The sequence below is a fragment of the Electrona antarctica genome (genome assembly GCF_951216825.1).
Source record: "Electrona antarctica genome assembly, chromosome: 21".
Taxonomy (NCBI): domain Eukaryota; kingdom Metazoa; phylum Chordata; class Actinopteri; order Myctophiformes; family Myctophidae; genus Electrona; species Electrona antarctica.
This window is the reverse complement of record NC_136802.1, coordinates 22,595,606-22,613,245: the sequence shown is the minus strand read 5'-3', so window position 1 is coordinate 22,613,245 and position 17,640 is coordinate 22,595,606. Positions and strand designations below refer to the sequence as shown.

Genomic DNA, 17,640 nt, shown 5'->3' with positions numbered 1-17,640 from the left:
GAGCAGAAGAAAAGAATTGAAGCAAAAGCAAAAAATTACATACAGTAGGCCTACACATCATACATGGTCAAGCAACATTAAAAGGTTAAAAAAGCAGGTGGCTTGCGCACATCCAGTTCCTGGCTGGTGCTGGACTAAGGTAAGTACAGTGAAGGAACCTGATGAAGGCCGCCTGCGGTCGAAACGTTGTGTCTTATATTATGGTGTTTCAATAAAAGAAAACACCATTGGAGCAAACCTGTGTGCGGACTCTCTTCTCTTCACAAGCAACATTAAAAGCCAGGGAGAAAGAATGGGTCTTAGTGTTTTTAAATAGAGATTTAAAAATCACACCCGTGTGAAGTGAGGGGCGCTCTTATCATCTTACAACATCGAGGAGGGAATTCGGTATAGCTTGGAGCAGCTATAAATGTTAGAAAAATGATTAGGTGATGTAATGATGATGTAAAACAAACGGTGTCAAAACAAACATTAAATTCTCTTTATTGTTAATTGCATTTAATGTTTGTGTTATAGGGACAAGATGACATAGATTTTCCCTTCATTGTCAATGGCGTTTTTAAAACAAACATTGAACTAAAGACAAACATAAAACCTGTATATAGGAGGGGCTAGCGCTCCTCAAAACACCCAGGGACTGGGCAGAGCGAATGGGAAGAGGTAGGGCATTCCACATTGCGGGACCGGCCGTGGAAAAGGCTGTGCGTGTGCGTGTGCACACGCACACGCACGCACACACACACACACACACACACACACACACACACACACACACACACACACACACACACACACACACACACACACACACACACACACACACACACACACACACACACACACACACAGTGTAGTACCCTGTAGGCGTGTCCAGGACGTCTCCTGCTATGAAAGCACAGAGAGGAGGAGTTTCTCTCTACGTTCACACGGGCATTGATATCCCTGGAAACACATCCACCAATCAGTCAATATATGAATCAATAACTATACAATTATTGATTAACTATACTGATAAATATCTACATCAATCAATAATTAATAAATCTGTGTGTGTGCGTGCGTGCGTGCGTGCGTGCGTGCGTGCGTGCGTGCACTCGCTCGCGTACCTGCTTTGGAATGCACAGCAGCAGAGTGTGGAGTGATCTGAATGGAAGACAAACAAAAATCAATTTGGGGATCTTTGGCGCTAAAAGTTTGAGAACTACTGTACTAGGCCTAGGGCACTGGTCATGGACCAATTTTTATGGGTCACGACTTGAGTAAAAAGCCCAATTTCTTTTCCTACATAAAAACATAAATAAAACATACATATAAATTCCACTCTACCCGCAGGCGGGCCACCTATAATATTTAGAACACCTGTTCTCAACCAACAGAGGAGCACACGACGGTGAAGGTCTTTGCTAGTCTAGTTTATTTTTTATTATTTTTTATTAAGTTTTAGTTTTGTATTGTAATATGGATTAGTCTGGGGCTCAATTCAACAAGGTCACAAAAATAGCAAAAATAGCCGTTATCTCTGTTGTGAGCTTGTAGATACCTTCTATATGATCTTAGTTATGCTGTAGTTTTAAATATATTTTATGTCAGTTGTTATTTTATGTTAGATGGGTATTTTATATCCTGCGTGTGTGCAGCTCCGTTCGTTTCTGAGTCTGACACTTTGTTACAAACGCATGGATACACAAGCTAGGGAATCTGCATCTACACATATACTCACACGTGCCACACTTTACAACGTGAGGCCATTATGCGTGCGTGCGTGCGTGCAATCTTACCTGAATGAATCATGGCTGTCTCTCCTCTCGTCTTTTCTGTTCTTCTCCTTCAGGTCTTCCTCTCTTCCTCCTCACATCCTCCCCTGCTCTACCGTTCCATCCATCCAGAGAGAGAGAGAGAGAGAGAGAGAGAGAGAGAGAGATGCTACAGCCAGGTCAGCGAGAAGAGTGGGTGAAGGAGGTGGAAATTGACACAAACAACAGAGAAGAAAGCTAGGAGTTGGAGGAGTTCATGACAGCTGCGAGAAGAGCTAGAAGAGTGGGTAAAGAAGTGTAGAATGAGAGAGAGACAGAGAGAAAGAGAGAGAAACAGAGAGAGGGGGCGAGAGAAAAGAAAGGAAGTTACGACGTGAATAAACCACATCCGAGCCTCAGTGACTCAGTACAGGAAAACACGTAGCCCTGCTATATACAGCTGTGGTTCTCAACCTTTTCAGGCGTGACACCCCCAAAATATATATTTTTTTTAAATCACAGAAGATATTTATTGTATAGTGAAAACAGGAGGGGGCCTATAGTATAAAGCCCTGACTAAACTATATCTAAAGGCCAGTCGACTCAACACCAATGCAACTCTGTGCAACATGCAACATCTTGCAACCATTATCCCCAATGGCAGTTGCAATGAGTTGCATTGGTGTGGAATGGCCTTTAAACTGTTTTGTTGCAAGGAGTTGAGACTAGCTTCATTGATGCAGTCTGGCTAAAGATGTGCTTATATTGTAAAGCATATCATTTTTCAAGAAATAACCATTCATCAAAACAAAAAATAAAAATAAATAAAACATAAATCAACTGGTAAATTAAAAATCAGCAAAAACAACATGTTTAGCTATATAACAAACTGTGTTAGTGTTAGTCAAAGTTAGTCTCTAGAGAGAGAAAGAGAGAGAGGGGGGGGCAGCTTAGTACAAATGGATCAAATAATGACGATTTCACTCTGTGCATGTATGTGCTTTTTACCCTCTGTTTTGATGTCTACTCAATACAAATGGTAAAACATGGTAAATGGTGCATTTTATATAGCGCTTTACTGTAGATTGTGCATTACATTCACCCATTCTGGCCATTCACACACACAATCATACACCGATGGCAGAGAAAACCATGCAAGGCACCAGCCTGCTCATCAGGGGTGCAGAGTCTTGCTCAAGGACACTTCGACACCAACTCTGGGGGAGCCTGGGATCGAACTTGGAACCTTGAGGTTCACATCTGGCCAGTGGCCACTATACCCTTGAGCCACCCAACAACTGTAATACATTTATTTATTCAATGTACTCCCCTTGAGTCCCCTCTTGAACACATGTGTAATAAATCATGTCTGTCAGTCAGCCAGCCTGTGGGTCTTCCACAGGTCTTCCCATGTACATGTACAGTATGTGTCAGTTCACACATTCTTTTATTTTGAGCAACATGGCCTCTAGGGGTCGCTACCAGCTGTGATATGAAAACAAACATGAAATCACATCAGTGAGAATAGCATGAGTGATTACCTTAGTTATCTTCTATATGTTTATTAGACAAAGACAAACACTGGCAGACGTTCAATAAAGAAATAAATATCAATAAAATATGAATGTATTCATTTTTTGGACGGTCCCACAGTTGGCTGAGGCTCTGCTCTGCAGGGAGCTCACATAAATGACACTTCCTTATGAGTTGGGTCGGGACTTAAACCTTAACCCACTATAGCACACGCACGATTATTCACTTCCTTATGGTCGATGTGTGGCTTAATTCTCTTCTCATTCTCTAGACAAAGCCCCCCCCCCTGCTGCGGTCTCTAGACTTCCTTCTTTCTATTATATTGTCACTCAGTTTATTGTGCAAGTCTTCTATCTATCAGTCTATGTTAGTGTCAGTCAGTCAGTCATTTCTACTGAATCCTGACTTCACTGTTCCTACGTGACACGTTGTGTGTGTCTCTGCATGGGGACAACAAATGGCAGACGGTAAGCAATTCAATTAAATTCACTTTAGCAGGCACGATTGTCACGTTTATTTGGAAAAAGTATAGGCCTGCCGTCTACTATCATTTTTTTTAACTTAAGTAAAAGTATATAGAAATACTCTAGTCTGTTACAAGTAACGTGAATTCAACATTTACTTGAGTAAAAGTAGTACAGTACACAGTATTGTAATTTGTATCGGCATCAAAATGTAAAGTAGCAAATAGGCCTATGTCCCATTTAAGGTTTTCAAATGTAGGCCTAGGCTATATTTTCAAAAGGCTGAAGTGGTTAATGTATGTTTTGTAATAATAATCCAAATCTACAAAAATGTGGATCCGAGATTACGTGAAGTACAAGTACTCCAGTAGCCAGGAAGGAGGTACAGGCTACCTTAAAATTGTACTTAGCTTCAAGTAAAGTAGGACGTGGTAAATGTATAAAGTTACTTTACACCACTGCATGTTTGGGTCCCCGTTCGGGACTGTAGGCCTACTCTGCGCTGGTCTAAAGTTTACCTTCAAGACGTGCGAGTGCTGCGTGCGCATCTTTTTAATTTGAAGTAGGTAGAGTAGAGTAGAGTAGAGTAGAGAGGTGCGTCGATCGTGCGTGTAGACTTTGTTGTTGAAGACGACCGGCGTGCGCGTCACGGTGCGAGCGTGTTGTCCAGTCGACCAGTCCTCATGGCGTTTTGTCCTTGCTAAGTTTGTAAGAGGGATAGCCATGGGAATGGTTGATGGTTCACATCATGACGCTCGTATTATTTATGTAGACAGTCATGTTTTACTACCGGTATATTAAAAGAGGGATAGCCGCCAGTGGCGTATCAAATAATGTACCATGCAGTGCAGTCCATTAAAGCAACGCGCGTGCGTTCTGGAATTCGGGACTGCCCATGGTAGCATATGTATTGAACACGTGATCAATAATCGTGTGACTCCTTTAAACATACATAACAAGCAAAGCGCAATGAATAACTGAAATTTGTTAAGAAGCAGTTAATACAAATAAAAATCATAAAACTGTTCCTGTTCTGTTCTTTGTCTATATAGAAGTGTCTATTTGTACGTCTCTAAATGTTTTTGATGAATTGAACATGGTGGACCCTATTGGAAACAAGTGTAATGCTTAATTGGGTCGTCCACTCACAGTTAACAGCCTTTGTATTGAGTTTGTGCTTGAAATGTACTGTAATTCTGCAAACTGTTAATAAGTATTTCAATCAATCAATCAATCAATCAAACATCCTAAGGGATATATATTAGTAAATGGCCTATAATTATTATTCTCACAAGGTGTGATGCAAAAAACCTTTTATTTTAAAGATGACCAACGTTTCGGGCAACAAAATGCCTTCTTCAGGGTATGGGTCTCACAAGGTCAAACCACAATGCCACATCCTTCTATTTTCTAGCTAGGCCTACTCATTAATTCTCTCAATTGTTGGTTCACTTCCTCTATGTGGAACTCATAGAGGAACTCATCTGAATGCCTGAATCATAGTTCATATGAATGGTGCTAGATAGAGGCAGAGCCGGATTTACCTTGCTGAGGGCCCCCGGGCTGGAGCAAATTTGAGGGCCCCCCTTGGGGCGCGCGGCGAAGCCGTGCGTCCCGCGATTTGGCCGAGCGGCGCAGCCGCGAGGCCGGAAAAAATTTGGGCTATTTTGTTTTCATTTTGGGGTACCCAGGCCCCTAAAAAGAGAGGCAGGCAGGCAGAAGCTCTCAATGGTTTAACCATAATACAACTAAATACAATAACAATACACACATTTCACTTGAATTGGATTTCACTTTACAATTTTATAATTTTTTTTTTGGGGCCCCCCTAGTCGGGGGCCCCCGGGCTTCAGCCCACCCTAGCCCAACGGTAAGTCCGGCTCTGGATAGAGGTCACATATAGGCTGTGCATCATAGTTCATATGAATGGTGCTAGATAGAGGGCACATATAGGCTGTGCATATATAGTTCATATGAATGGTGCTAGATGTCATGTTACCTTCAGGCTGTGCATCAGTTATTTTTAGCCTGGTGTCAGAATCATCATAGTTCTTTTTAGCCTGGTGTCAATCAACTTTATTCTCACATCACATACCTGCTGTTTAACAGGTGTAAAACAGTAATCAGGTGGTCACCACCGGTTGTGACCCTGAGCAAGACACTTAAACAGAAGGGGGGGGGGGACTTTTGTATTATATATATATATATATATATATATATTTAACAACTCTAAGGTATATTAATGACATAGTTAAAAACGAAAGGTATTCCCCTTTAAGACGATATTTATCCACAAATATCCACATCATCTTTGATCGAGCCTATGTCTTCCTGGACTAACAAAGGTCCCACCCCCCCTCTCCTCCAGTCTAGCTGAGTGCTGAGGCAGTACGTAATTAAGCCAATGGGCTTTGTGCATGGGCGGGCCAAGGATGAGCGTGGAGCTGCTATTGGAGGAGACGCTGATTAAGCGCTCACAGCAGAAGAAGAGGACCTCTCCCATGAACTACAAGGAACGACTGTTCATCCTGACGGCACACACACTGAGCTACTATGAAGAGAGAGGAGAGGTACACACACACACACACACACTGACAGCAGAGGAAAACATGCAAGGCACCAACCTGCTCATCAAGAGCAATTAGGGGTTCAGTGTCTTGCTCAAGGACACTTCGACAGTAACTCTGGGGGAGCCTGGGATCGAACTGGGAACCTCACGTAGAGATAGAGATCCCTGTTGTCGTCAGTATATGGAGACTGGAGAGTCCCTTTTATGCCCATAATATGGGTATACTGATGAAGGTGTGTGTGTGTGTGTGTGTGTGTGTGTGTGTGTGTGTGTGTGTGTGTGTGTGTGTGTGTGTGTGTGTGTGTATAGAAGCGCAGTAGGCGGGGTTCCATCGATCTGAGCAGAGTGAAGTGTGTGGAGATCGTTAAGAATGGGGGTGAAATCATCCCATGTCATAACAAATACCCCTTCCAGGTAACACACACACACACACACACACACACACACACACACACACACACACACACACACACACACACACACACACACACACACACACACACACACACACACACACACACACCCCTTGTGAGTATTTAGGTGATGCATCATTTCACTTATGTATGCACACTTGTGCGTGCGTGCGTGCGTGCGTGCGTGCGTGCGTGTGTGTGTGTGTGTGTGTGTGTGTGTGTGTGTGTGTGTGTGTGTGTGTGTGTGTGTGTAGGTGGTGTACAACTCAGGCCTCCTCTACGTGTTCGCTCCCACTCATGACAGCAGGAGTGTGTGGGTACAGAGTCTCAAAGAAGGTCAGAAGTTCTGCTATTTTTCAAATAACTTATATTTTCAATTTTCAAATGACTTACTTATATATTTTTACCTTGTGAAATTGGACATTCTGCACAATGAGTAGTTTTACTTTTGGTAATATTGATGCCGATTTACATTTTGAATTCCGGACTTTTACATGTACAGTAACAGAGTAGTTCTACATTGCAGTATTGATACTTTTACTTAAGTAAAGAATGTGAGTACTTTTTCCACCACTGCATAATGCGTGTGTTTAACACGCCTTCTTTACCTGTTCATTGCTGTTTGATGAGTAATGAACTAAGCTCCGCCCACGTTCCTGTTTTTGGCCAATCATAATTATGCCATCTGTGTGTGTCCAATCAGAGATCAAAGACAACTCTCTGATCGCCACAAAGTTCCACCCTCAGTTCTGGCTGGAGGGAGTGTGGCTGTGCTGCCGACAGACAGAGAAACGGGCCCTGGGCTGCGGAGAGTACAACCTGTTTGGAGATAGTAAGACACACACGCACGCACGCGCACACGCATGCACACACACTCAGACACCGACGGCAGAGGAAAACATGCAAGGCACACACACACACACATGCACACGTGCGCAGACAGACAGACAGACACACACATTTTCTCAAATTCTAATAAACTTGTGGGGACATTTGGTCCTTACAAGTATAGAACATCCAAGTACAGGCACGCATGCGCCCGCATTCCTGCAAGCATGCCCTGCCCTCAACCCCTCATGCATGCATGATTGCACACTCACAATAGCATGTTACAGTTGTCAGGAAAATGGAGAAGACAAAACGTCACATGTTCTTATTTTTCTTTCTCTGTCTTTCTGTTCCTCATTTGTTTAGTTTCCAGAAAACCTCTGCCCCCGATCCCTGGAGAACAGAGGGTAACCGCACGCGCACGCACACGCACACGCACAGCACCATAGTTTCAGAGAAAACAGCGTTCAGAGATCACCGTTAAACCAGTACTTCGGGCGGGGATGAGCAAGGCGTTGCCTAGCGACCAGGCCAGGGCTAAAAGTAGATTTAACGAGTCCGTTTCATATCGATATAAAGCGATTAAAAACGTGATATAGCATTAATTTAAAAAAAGTGATTTTGAACGTTTTTGACAAGAATTAATTATTTTCACGCCTCAGACTTTTGACTTTGAACAGGTCGTCGACAACTGCAAAGTATTGCAGAGCAGCCCATTATTTTCCTTTTGCTTACACCTTATGATACCTGGATTTGAATGTTGTTGTCAAATATAATAATAACTTGTGTACCCTACTGGACTGGTTAATCCTGCTAGTGTTTCTGCAACACAAGCGTCAACAATGCAGCTTGTAAGTGACAGCTCGCTTGAGAATGGACACTCCATGCAGGTTGGCATAAGGCTGCAATGACATTACAAAGGAAGCGACAGTCATGCATGCCAGAAGTGTTTCTCTAACCATTTAATCCCTCAGAGCAAGGCACAGAAAGTCCCGGCCCCACTCACTTCAGTGAAAGTGGGTGGGGATTGGGGACATGTAGCCTGGCTTTGGCCAGACACATAATGTGGATTCACTCACGCCTCCTCCCCGGTATGAGTCTGGACTTCGGCCCCATAAGCAGAGTATGCGGAAGCTGGAAAAATCAGAAAATGATCGGAGCCAATCAGTGACTGCGTTTCAACTGCTGTCCGTACAACAGTGAAAAGCAGCCTCTGATTGGTCCATGTGTATATGGTGATGTAACATACATGCTGTGGTACTTTCAAAACAACAATTATTTCAGATATAGACTAAATCCAACATAGCTCGCTCACGTAGAAAGTAGAAATTAAACACTAGCCCACTTAAGCTGCCTATGGGACGAAGTCCAGACTGATACCGGGGAGGAAGCGTGAGTGAATCCACGTTATCAGTCTGGCCAAAGACGGGCTAGGGAACATCCTCCTTCCAGGGATTTGTCACCTCACTGAGGTTATGCGCTATATGGTGTCCTTTATGCGTCTATGTCACAGACAACTATCTATTGTTCGTATTTAAAAGAAAGATGCAGAACTGGGCTTAAAGATTATTTTTCTCTCTCTCCAGATTTGTTATTCAATTGGTTATATATGCACACAGAATAACTCTTCCCTACTTCCTTCACAGGTGTTACTGATGATACTAATTAAGGCTCTGTGCAGTGGTATTTATTTAAGGACACCCATAACTCTGAGAGTGTACAAATGGAACCACACCCATACGGGACCATTTGGAACACTTTGAAACCCACTAGTGTAGCAGAGTGTTTCCAGTGACATGAACAATAGCAGACTCTGTTTGGCCAGAATGGAACAGAGCCTTCATTAGAATCGCTGGTAACACCGGTGACGGAAGTAGGGAAGGGCCCAAGTTCTTTCCAAAAGGACGTGTGTGCATAGATCCCATTGAAGTCATGAGAAAACATGCATTTCATTGCCAAATCAAATGCGGACCAAAATAACCGACATTCAAGAAAATGTATGTACAACTGAAAGGGAATGGCGAAGTGTATGAACAGAGCTGTGTTACAGTGCAACTTAGCAAAACTCTCTCCTGGAAACCGTCCGACTACCAGAGAAAGAAGTGGTGTGCAAAGTTAGAGGAGATGCCTACAACCATTTTTCCACAGACGAAAATGACTAAATATAGTGACAAATAATTTTGAAATGCTAGAGAGGGACTATGTGGAGAAGAGATCATTTTATGTTTGGTTGTGTTCGGGTGTTGCACTCTGAAAATAGCAGGTCTACAAGCTCGCAACACATCGTTACTCGTGAGCTTGTAGATCGGCTATTTTCAGCCTGCAACCAAGTGTAAAATCTGTCATTACACCAGAATGCATTTTAATGACGACAAAATCAACTGTAGATATAGTCGACTAAAATCGTATGTTATTTAGTCGACTAAAACTAGACTAACACTAAAACAAATATGACTAAAATTAAAACAAAATTGTATTCAAAAGACTATGACTAAAACGAAATCAAAATGTGCCGTCAAAATCAACATTGTATCCATCACTATCTCTCTCTCTCTCTCTGTGTCGTCAGCCCCCTCCTCCCATCCCTCGGTCAATCCCCGAGGAAGGAGACGACGAGGATGACGAGGAGGAGGAGGCGAGCGAGGATGAAGAGTTGGTGGTGGTAGCGCTGTACGACTTCGCTGGTCGGGAACCTCATGACCTGTCCCTGGTCCAGGGCCAAGAGTACGTCATCCTGGACAAGTGTGACGTCAACTGGTACCACGCACGCAACCAGTACGGGTGAGTGACCAAACACCTACTCAATACCACGCACGCAACCAGTACGGGTGAGTGACCAAACACCTACTCAATACCACGCACGCAATACCACCTTTTTACTTAAGGAAATGTACCAGTAAGACGCCTGGGGGCGAGAAGCGACCTAAGGGCGAGGTCACTCGTGCACTGGCCGTATATACTCGTGCACTGGCCATATATGGAGCGTGTCTTGAGTGTACAGGGTTTGATGAGGTCAGATCAACATATGGAATGTCAGAACAGGTCAGCTCCATATATGGAGATCTAAGGGTGGCAGCGGTGGCAGTGTCTTGAGTGTACAGGGTTTGATGAGGGCACAGGTTAGGACCGGGCCTTAATTTTCCACCAGGGGCCCTACAGGTCTGTAACTCTGAGAGCGTGTACCATGTACACTGAGTTAAATCAGCACTGAGGGTTTTACAGTATAGATTGGGGTGCCAGTATAGTATAGTCTAGTTCAGTGATGCAATGTTTTGTCAAGGATCTCTACAGTATATACGGACCCCCATTTGATCGACATTTTTATATCTCTACACTGAATCTACATGTTGAGAAACAGTGATGCATGTACAGTACTGTATGTGCAGTATGCACTATGGATAATACATTTACATCAATCTCTCTCTCTGTGTGTGTGTGTGTGTGTGTGTGTGTGTGTGTGTGTGTGTGTTTCACAGAGAAGAGGGTTATATTCCCAGTAACTACATCACAGAGAAGGTGTCTGGCAACCTCCAGCAGTATGGGTGAGTGAACGCCCAATGAAATCTGCAATGCATTGTTATCTGATCTAATATAACGTTAATGTCATATACAGTAGTAGTAAGTAATGCATGGGTTCTCAACCTGGGGGTCACGAAATTATCTTTGGAGTAAATTAATTGCATTTTTATAGTGCTTTTCCAAGTGCTCAAAGCGCTTTACAATGGTTCATTCATTCATACATTGGGAGGTGAAGCGGCGAACAGTCGACGCCAGCGTCCTCACTTCCCACATTCACACACCAATGGTGGCAAGCTCACACCAACCGACTCATTGGAGGCAATGTAGGGTTCAGTGTCTTGCCCAAGGACACTTCGACATGTGGACAGGAGGAGCCGGGATTCGAACCGCCGACCCAGGGATCATTGGACGACCTGCTCTACCTCCTGAGCCACAGCCGCCCTGAAAACATTAACATTAAGTAACTGTGTTATTATTTGTTTGTGTATGTATTGTGTCGTAGCTGGTACAGCAAACATGTCAACAGGAACAAGGCAGAGGAACTGCTTAGAAAGGAGGTGAGATTCTCATTGTCTGTACACTAAACGTAATATATTTATATTCCCCTGCATGTAGTATCAATAGTCATATTCATCACAGTATTGTTGTACTATTATAATCATATTCATCACAGTACTTCCTAAAGACCTACTTTTACAGAATGGCCGTTCTTTTCTACCGTTATTTCATTATTGCATTATTGTTGTTTATTGCCGTTTTGATTGTTCAAGCACTTTGTAACTTTGTTTAAAAAGTGCTATATAAATAAAGTTGTATTATTATTATTAGGACAAAGAGGGAGCCTTCATCGTCCGAGATTCCAGCAGTCAGGGAGTTTACGTTGTCTCACTGTACTCCAAGACAGTCGCTGGGTACGTCTGTCTGTCTGTCTGTCTGTCTGTCTGATTCTGTTCCAAGAATCTAGAACGGAACCAGTACTAGAACTGGTGGATAAGGGGCCCTAGACTATTTGATTTGATTAGAATAGCCTTAGCCATAATCTTTATGTAATCTACATTAATGTGATCTTAACTAATGTATTATAATGTCATACGTGACATTTTGTATTAATACAAAGAAAGCAATACATCGACAGAGCTTTTAAAAAGGTGGAATAAGGAAGTGATGGGGAAATAGTGAACCTTGTGTGACAGAAGTATTGTGAAAGTGACACCTAGTGGCTGAATGTTGTCATGTGTTGCGCAGTGGAACACACTTCAACACAGTCAAAGTACTCAACCCCAGTACTTGAGTTAATGTATAGATACCCCTGGTCAAATATTAGTCTACTACAAGTAAACATTGCTCTGTCAAGTCAATAATGCACTTCAGTGTAGTACTCGAAAACCTTCATTACTGTCCACCACTGGTTGTGTGTTGTACTGTACAGTGAAACAGGACCCGCGATCAAACATTACCACATTAAGGAGACAAACAGCTGTCCGCCACAGTTCTACCTGGCAGAGAAATACATCTTCAACTCCATACCTGAACTAATAGACTACCATAAACATAATGCTGCAGGTAAGGCACGCACGCACGCACGCACACGCGCGCACGCACGCACGCACGCACGCACGCACGCACGCACGCACGCACGCACGCGTCACTGTTCCGACTGCTCAGCGGACACGTAGTCAGACGGGATGTCACACTTGATCTGACTTGCACAAATTGTACACTGTACTCATTTGCACAAAGATACTGTATATCCATATTGTTTCTATTGTGTGTACTGTACAGGTCTAGCAGCTAGGCTACGCTATGCGGTTGGCAACCAGAACCACTGTGCTCCGTCCACTGCAGGATTCAGCTATGGTAAAAACTACACTAAACAACACACCACCTCTGACTACAGGCCTATTCAGAGTCCAAAAGAGGTGGTGACCACCGAAAACTACAACGTGACGTCACGCTGTGGTGGTCACCGCTCACACAACACATCTCTCTGCTTTTACTAACCACCGTTTCGCTGGTCACCTCTTCACCACTATGAATAGGCCTTACTACACTACAATACAAAATGACAGAACTCACTCACACACTCTCTCTCCACCTCCAGAGAAGTGGGAGATCAACCCCAGTGAGCTGACGTTCATGAAGGAGCTGGGCAGTGGTCAGTTTGGTCTGGTGCGTCTGGGGATGTGGAGAGCTCAGCACAAAGTGGCCATCAAGTTCATCAGAGAGGGAGCCATGCTGGAGGAGGACTTCATAGAAGAGGCCAAAGTCATGATGTAAGCATGGATGGGCATTCTACGAAGGACAATTCAATTTCCCTCAAAAACCCAGGAATACGATATGTGGGCTTATCAATAGTCTTATTGATACTAGTGCTGTGATTCTCAGCCTTTTTCATTTCAAGGGCCCCCAATATGACCTGCATTAGACCAGTGTATCTCATAGTGGTTGTCCAGGGACTGTGATGGTTCCTTGAGGGGGTTCTAAATTGACCCATACAGGTCTGTAACTCTAACAGCATACAAACAATATGGAACCAAATGACGCCATTTGGTTCTGGGGAGAACCAAATTTGCAATACTTTTACTTCTACTTCACTACATCTCAGAGGCATAAATTGCATTGTGAGCTTGTAGATTGGCTATTTTCTTTTATACATTTGAAAACTTGAAATGGGACATTTCGATACCAATACCTTTGCACTCTTACTCAAGTACATTTTTAATTCCGGAACTTTTACTTGCTTTTACTTACCACTGTCCATCAGGCAGCAGTAATGTAATGTAACGTGTTCCTCCCCTATGTACTGTAGGAAGATGTCGCACCCCAACCTGGTGCAGCTGTATGGCGTGTGCACGCAGCAGCGGCCCATCCTCATCGTGACAGAGTTCATGGAGCTGGGCAGCCTGCTGGGCTTCGTCCAGCAGCACCGGGGGGGCGGCCTCACCCAGGACCACGCTCTGAGCGTCTGTCTGGACGTGGCGCTGGGCATGGAGCACCTGGAGACGCACCACTTCATACACAGAGACCTGGTCAGTGGCGTGATGGAGTAACATCATTTGTGCATTTCCTCAAGTACAGTACTAGTTAAGTTAGTTAGTTACTGAGAGAATGAGGTCTAGCCAACACCAACTCGGGATTCCTGGATCGCTGCCCTCTAACATCAGGTTCTTAAGCTCTGTAGTGTTGTTAGCTTAGCTATCGCGCTGCAGTACGTCTACATAGGTGATATATAATATGAATCATACATAAGCTAAGAAACTAACAGTGGAATATCTATAATGAAACTATGCATATACAGAGTGCTATGTCTACATAAAATGCTATCTAAGTTACACAAGTTTAACCTATGCATACGCCTGTAACCTTTTTGAGCACTTTGAAAAACACTTACGTGATTTTCTGCCAGGACCATTATCTGAAATCCCATTTGAAGAGTTTGTTGTTGTTTGTACGTGAAAATTTGTTTAAAGAAAAAAATAAATAAATATATATATAGCCTATATATAGCTGCAAGCAGCGATAACAGGAACTTTCATGCTTGGCCAAAAGCCAAGTGTATAATTTTGAGGTGTTTGTATTTACAACTTCTACTCCACTACATCTCAGAGGGAATGTTATACTTTTACTTACTACATTTATTTGAAAACTTTAGTAAAAAATAAATAAACATGCATGCATTACCCACTTCAGCCCAATATTATATTTCGGCCATTTGAAAATAGCTGATCTACATGCTCAAAATGCGTCACGATGCGATGCATTGTGAGCTGTCACACATGGCAAAGCCACGATCAGTTTATTTGTACTCTCTCAGTCTCTCTCTCTCTCTCCCTCTCCAGGCAGCCAGAAACTGTCTGGTGAATGATGCCTTGGTGGTGAAGGTGTCGGATTTTGGCATGGCCAGGTAAACCATCAACCCATTTTGACCTGAGATCAGATTCTATAAATGTCTTCTACATCCTGACAGTTTTCTGAAAAAGCTATGTTTCTATGTCAGTCGTTCTTCAATTTTTCAATAGCTAAAGCATAACATAATGCTAACACCAAAAGGGGTTCCCGCCCAAAATGGGTTAAGCAATTTTAGTGTTAATGTTCTAATTCCAATAATTTTAAGTGACTGTACTTAAGTACAATTCAAATTTGAGGTGTTTGTACTTTACTTGAGTATTTCTCACTTTAGTATGTACAATACTTTTGTAGCCTACATTTTGAATTCCGGACCTCTTTTTTACAGTAATTCTACATTGCAGTATTGATACTTTTACTTAAGTAAAAAAATTGAGTACTTTTTCCACCACTGATTTAAGGGCCCTTTACACTCTTTTTTTGTCTTTGTTTTCAATCTCGGTTTAGTTTTAATTGAACCTGGATTGGCTAATCAATAAAAACATGTATTTATTATTATTTTAAAGGCTTTGTTTTTAGTTTTAGTGTTAATTTTAGTTTGTCTGGTATGGGGCATATCACATCGCATCAAATTGTAGTTCACAATACCGTTTCTGTTATCGTTTTTTCGCAAAGCCTCATTTAAAAATGTATTTCAATTTCTAGTTTTGGTCATTTTGTCGCAATAATAACCCTGTGTGTGTGTGTGTGTGTGTGTGTGTGTGCGGCGCGCGCGCGCGCGCTCTCTAGGTATGTGTCAGATGACCAGTATATCATGTCGTCAGGAGCAAAGTTCCCTGTGAAATGGTCTCCACCCGAAGTCTTCAACTTCTGTAGATACAGCAGCAAGTCTGATGTCTGGTCATTTGGTACGGTACTAAATTGGTTAGTTTGATCATCAGTTGTTGCACCCCTACGGTGACTGTTAGTAGTATTAAAAGTGTGTGTGTGTGTGTGTGTGTGTGTGTGTGTGTGCGCGTCCAGGTGTGTTGATGTGGGAGGTGTTCAGTGAGGGTCGCATGCCGTTCGAGAAGTCTCAGAATCACGAGGTGGTCGACTTGGTAACCCAGGGTCACCGCCTCTACAGGCCCAAGATGGCCACGCCCGCCATCTATGACATCATGCATCTCTGCTGGCACGAGGTAACACCTTTTAATCAGGAGATTATTTCATGAAAATAAAGTTACGTGGGCTAAGAGCTTCTTCCTCAGAGTCAAACTATGAGGAAGTCAGTCAACCCTGGTTGAAGAGTCAGTCAATCCTGCATATTAATGCAACATGCAAACCCAGCTGAATGCTCCAGTAATGCATCTGTCTGTCTGTCTGTCTGTCTCTCCGTCCGTCCAGAGACCAGAGGAGCGTCCGTCATTCTCTCAGGTGTGTCACATGATCTCCAGCGCCCTGGAGGACGACGCCCCTCGTCAACAAACTTGACCAATCACCATGCACCACCACGGCGCCAGCCAATAGAAAGACGCCTGCACCTTAGAATGCTGCATGGAAGTGCAGAAGTGTTTACAGACACCAACAATAACAAGCTGGACTCAGGGTTGGGCTCATCTCATGTAACCATTCTTTTTCGAACTGGCTTCCTATTTAGACAAATACCCGGTCATTGCAGTATTCCCAATTACTTACCAATAGGTGGCGCTCACACATGTCGTCGTCCAGCCATTCACTTGAACCAGATTGCTCCTGTGTGAACAGTGTAGGAGACAATAGTTAATGGTCTCTGTCTGCATCACTGATACAGTACAATACAGATATTCAGTATGTATGTTGATTCGTGTTTGCATCTAGACTGGGTTATACTTGGAGGGAACAGTGTGTGTGTATGTGTGTGTGTGTGTGTGTGTGAGTGATGTCTGCGGAACTGGACTGTAGGGGGTTGGAAATGTTTTTATTTTCTTTTTCATAGCTTTATTCTATGTGCTATAAGTACATCTGTATTTATACCTGAATGAATATCTGTAACACTTTGAGAATCTTATTTAGATTCATGCCTGACTGAATAAGTGCTATTACGTTTATTAGGATATATACAAGGAATCAAGGATTAATATTGGTAATATTTTGAGAACTCTTGGACTTTTGGATTATATCATAACCCTTTCAGAAGTTCTTTTTGTTTTAAAAAAAAATAGTACAAACCATTTGTCTGGGGGGACCACAGGTCCCACCTGGTGTCATGTCACTGACACCAAGATTCTGTTTTTTTAGCAGAAACTTGGTGGTGGAAGGGCCTCCTGTAAAGCAGGAGATTTCCCTTCCATCTGAGGTATTGCTTTACAAAAGAAACCTCAATGTTGGAAGTCTTGTCGTTTTCTGTGTTTACATGTCTACACTTTATTTTTATTTTTTTTCAAAGCTTTATATTATTGGACATAAAAGGAGAAATTAAGGTCTACTTGGGTTCACAATGAATATATTAGTATAATTACACTCAGGGTTAACGGGCTACAGAACCCAACTCAAAGTAAATTAATAACAAAAATTAAAGGAGAAATTGGTATTCAGTGGAGGACCTCAGTGTAGGGATAATGGATATATATATAAGTGAGAAGATAGCTGTGTAAAGGAAAACAGGTGAAACTGAACTTTGTACGAATGACATGTGTGTATGCTGTAGAGCCGGATGGGGGCACGGGCGGGGGTGTTTGGGGGTGTGCTTCTGTTCGTGTATTTGTTTGGCTTTC

At 42.9% G+C, this 17,640-nt stretch overlaps 2 protein-coding genes across 4 annotated transcripts in view; one reads left to right on the top strand and one right to left on the bottom strand.

Moving 5' to 3' along the window:
- Positions 1–17,640, bottom strand: part of txk (TXK tyrosine kinase) — a 49,506-nt gene that overhangs the window by 12,078 nt on the left and 19,788 nt on the right. For 2 of the 3 annotated variants that reach the window (XM_079490838.1, XM_079490840.1), the window contains exons 1-4: positions 4,249–4,500; positions 1,779–2,029; positions 1,107–1,143; positions 858–942 (exon numbers count right to left, since the gene is read on the bottom strand). In XM_079490838.1, the coding sequence (XP_079346964.1) occupies positions 858–942; positions 1,107–1,143; positions 1,779–1,791 (135 nt within the window). In that variant the 5' untranslated portion in view covers positions 1,792–2,029; positions 4,249–4,500. Of the gene's footprint in view, positions 1–857; positions 943–1,106; positions 1,144–1,778; positions 2,030–4,248; positions 4,501–16,582; positions 16,640–17,640 lie in introns of those variants that run through there. The other variant, XM_079490839.1, reaches the window with a different exon arrangement.
- On the top strand, positions 6,163–17,394 carry tec (tec protein tyrosine kinase; the record flags this gene model as incomplete). The annotated part of the gene is made up of 17 exons (XM_079490830.1): positions 6,163–6,300; positions 6,609–6,713; positions 6,967–7,048; positions 7,416–7,544; positions 7,907–7,947; positions 10,110–10,321; positions 11,017–11,082; positions 11,562–11,616; positions 11,888–11,970; positions 12,489–12,622; positions 12,842–12,916; positions 13,161–13,332; positions 13,869–14,088; positions 14,899–14,963; positions 15,695–15,813; positions 15,929–16,086; positions 16,292–17,394. The coding sequence occupies 17 exons, from the start codon at positions 6,163–6,165 to the stop codon at positions 16,376–16,378; spliced, it is 1,941 nt and encodes a 646-aa protein (XP_079346956.1). The 3' UTR covers positions 16,379–17,394.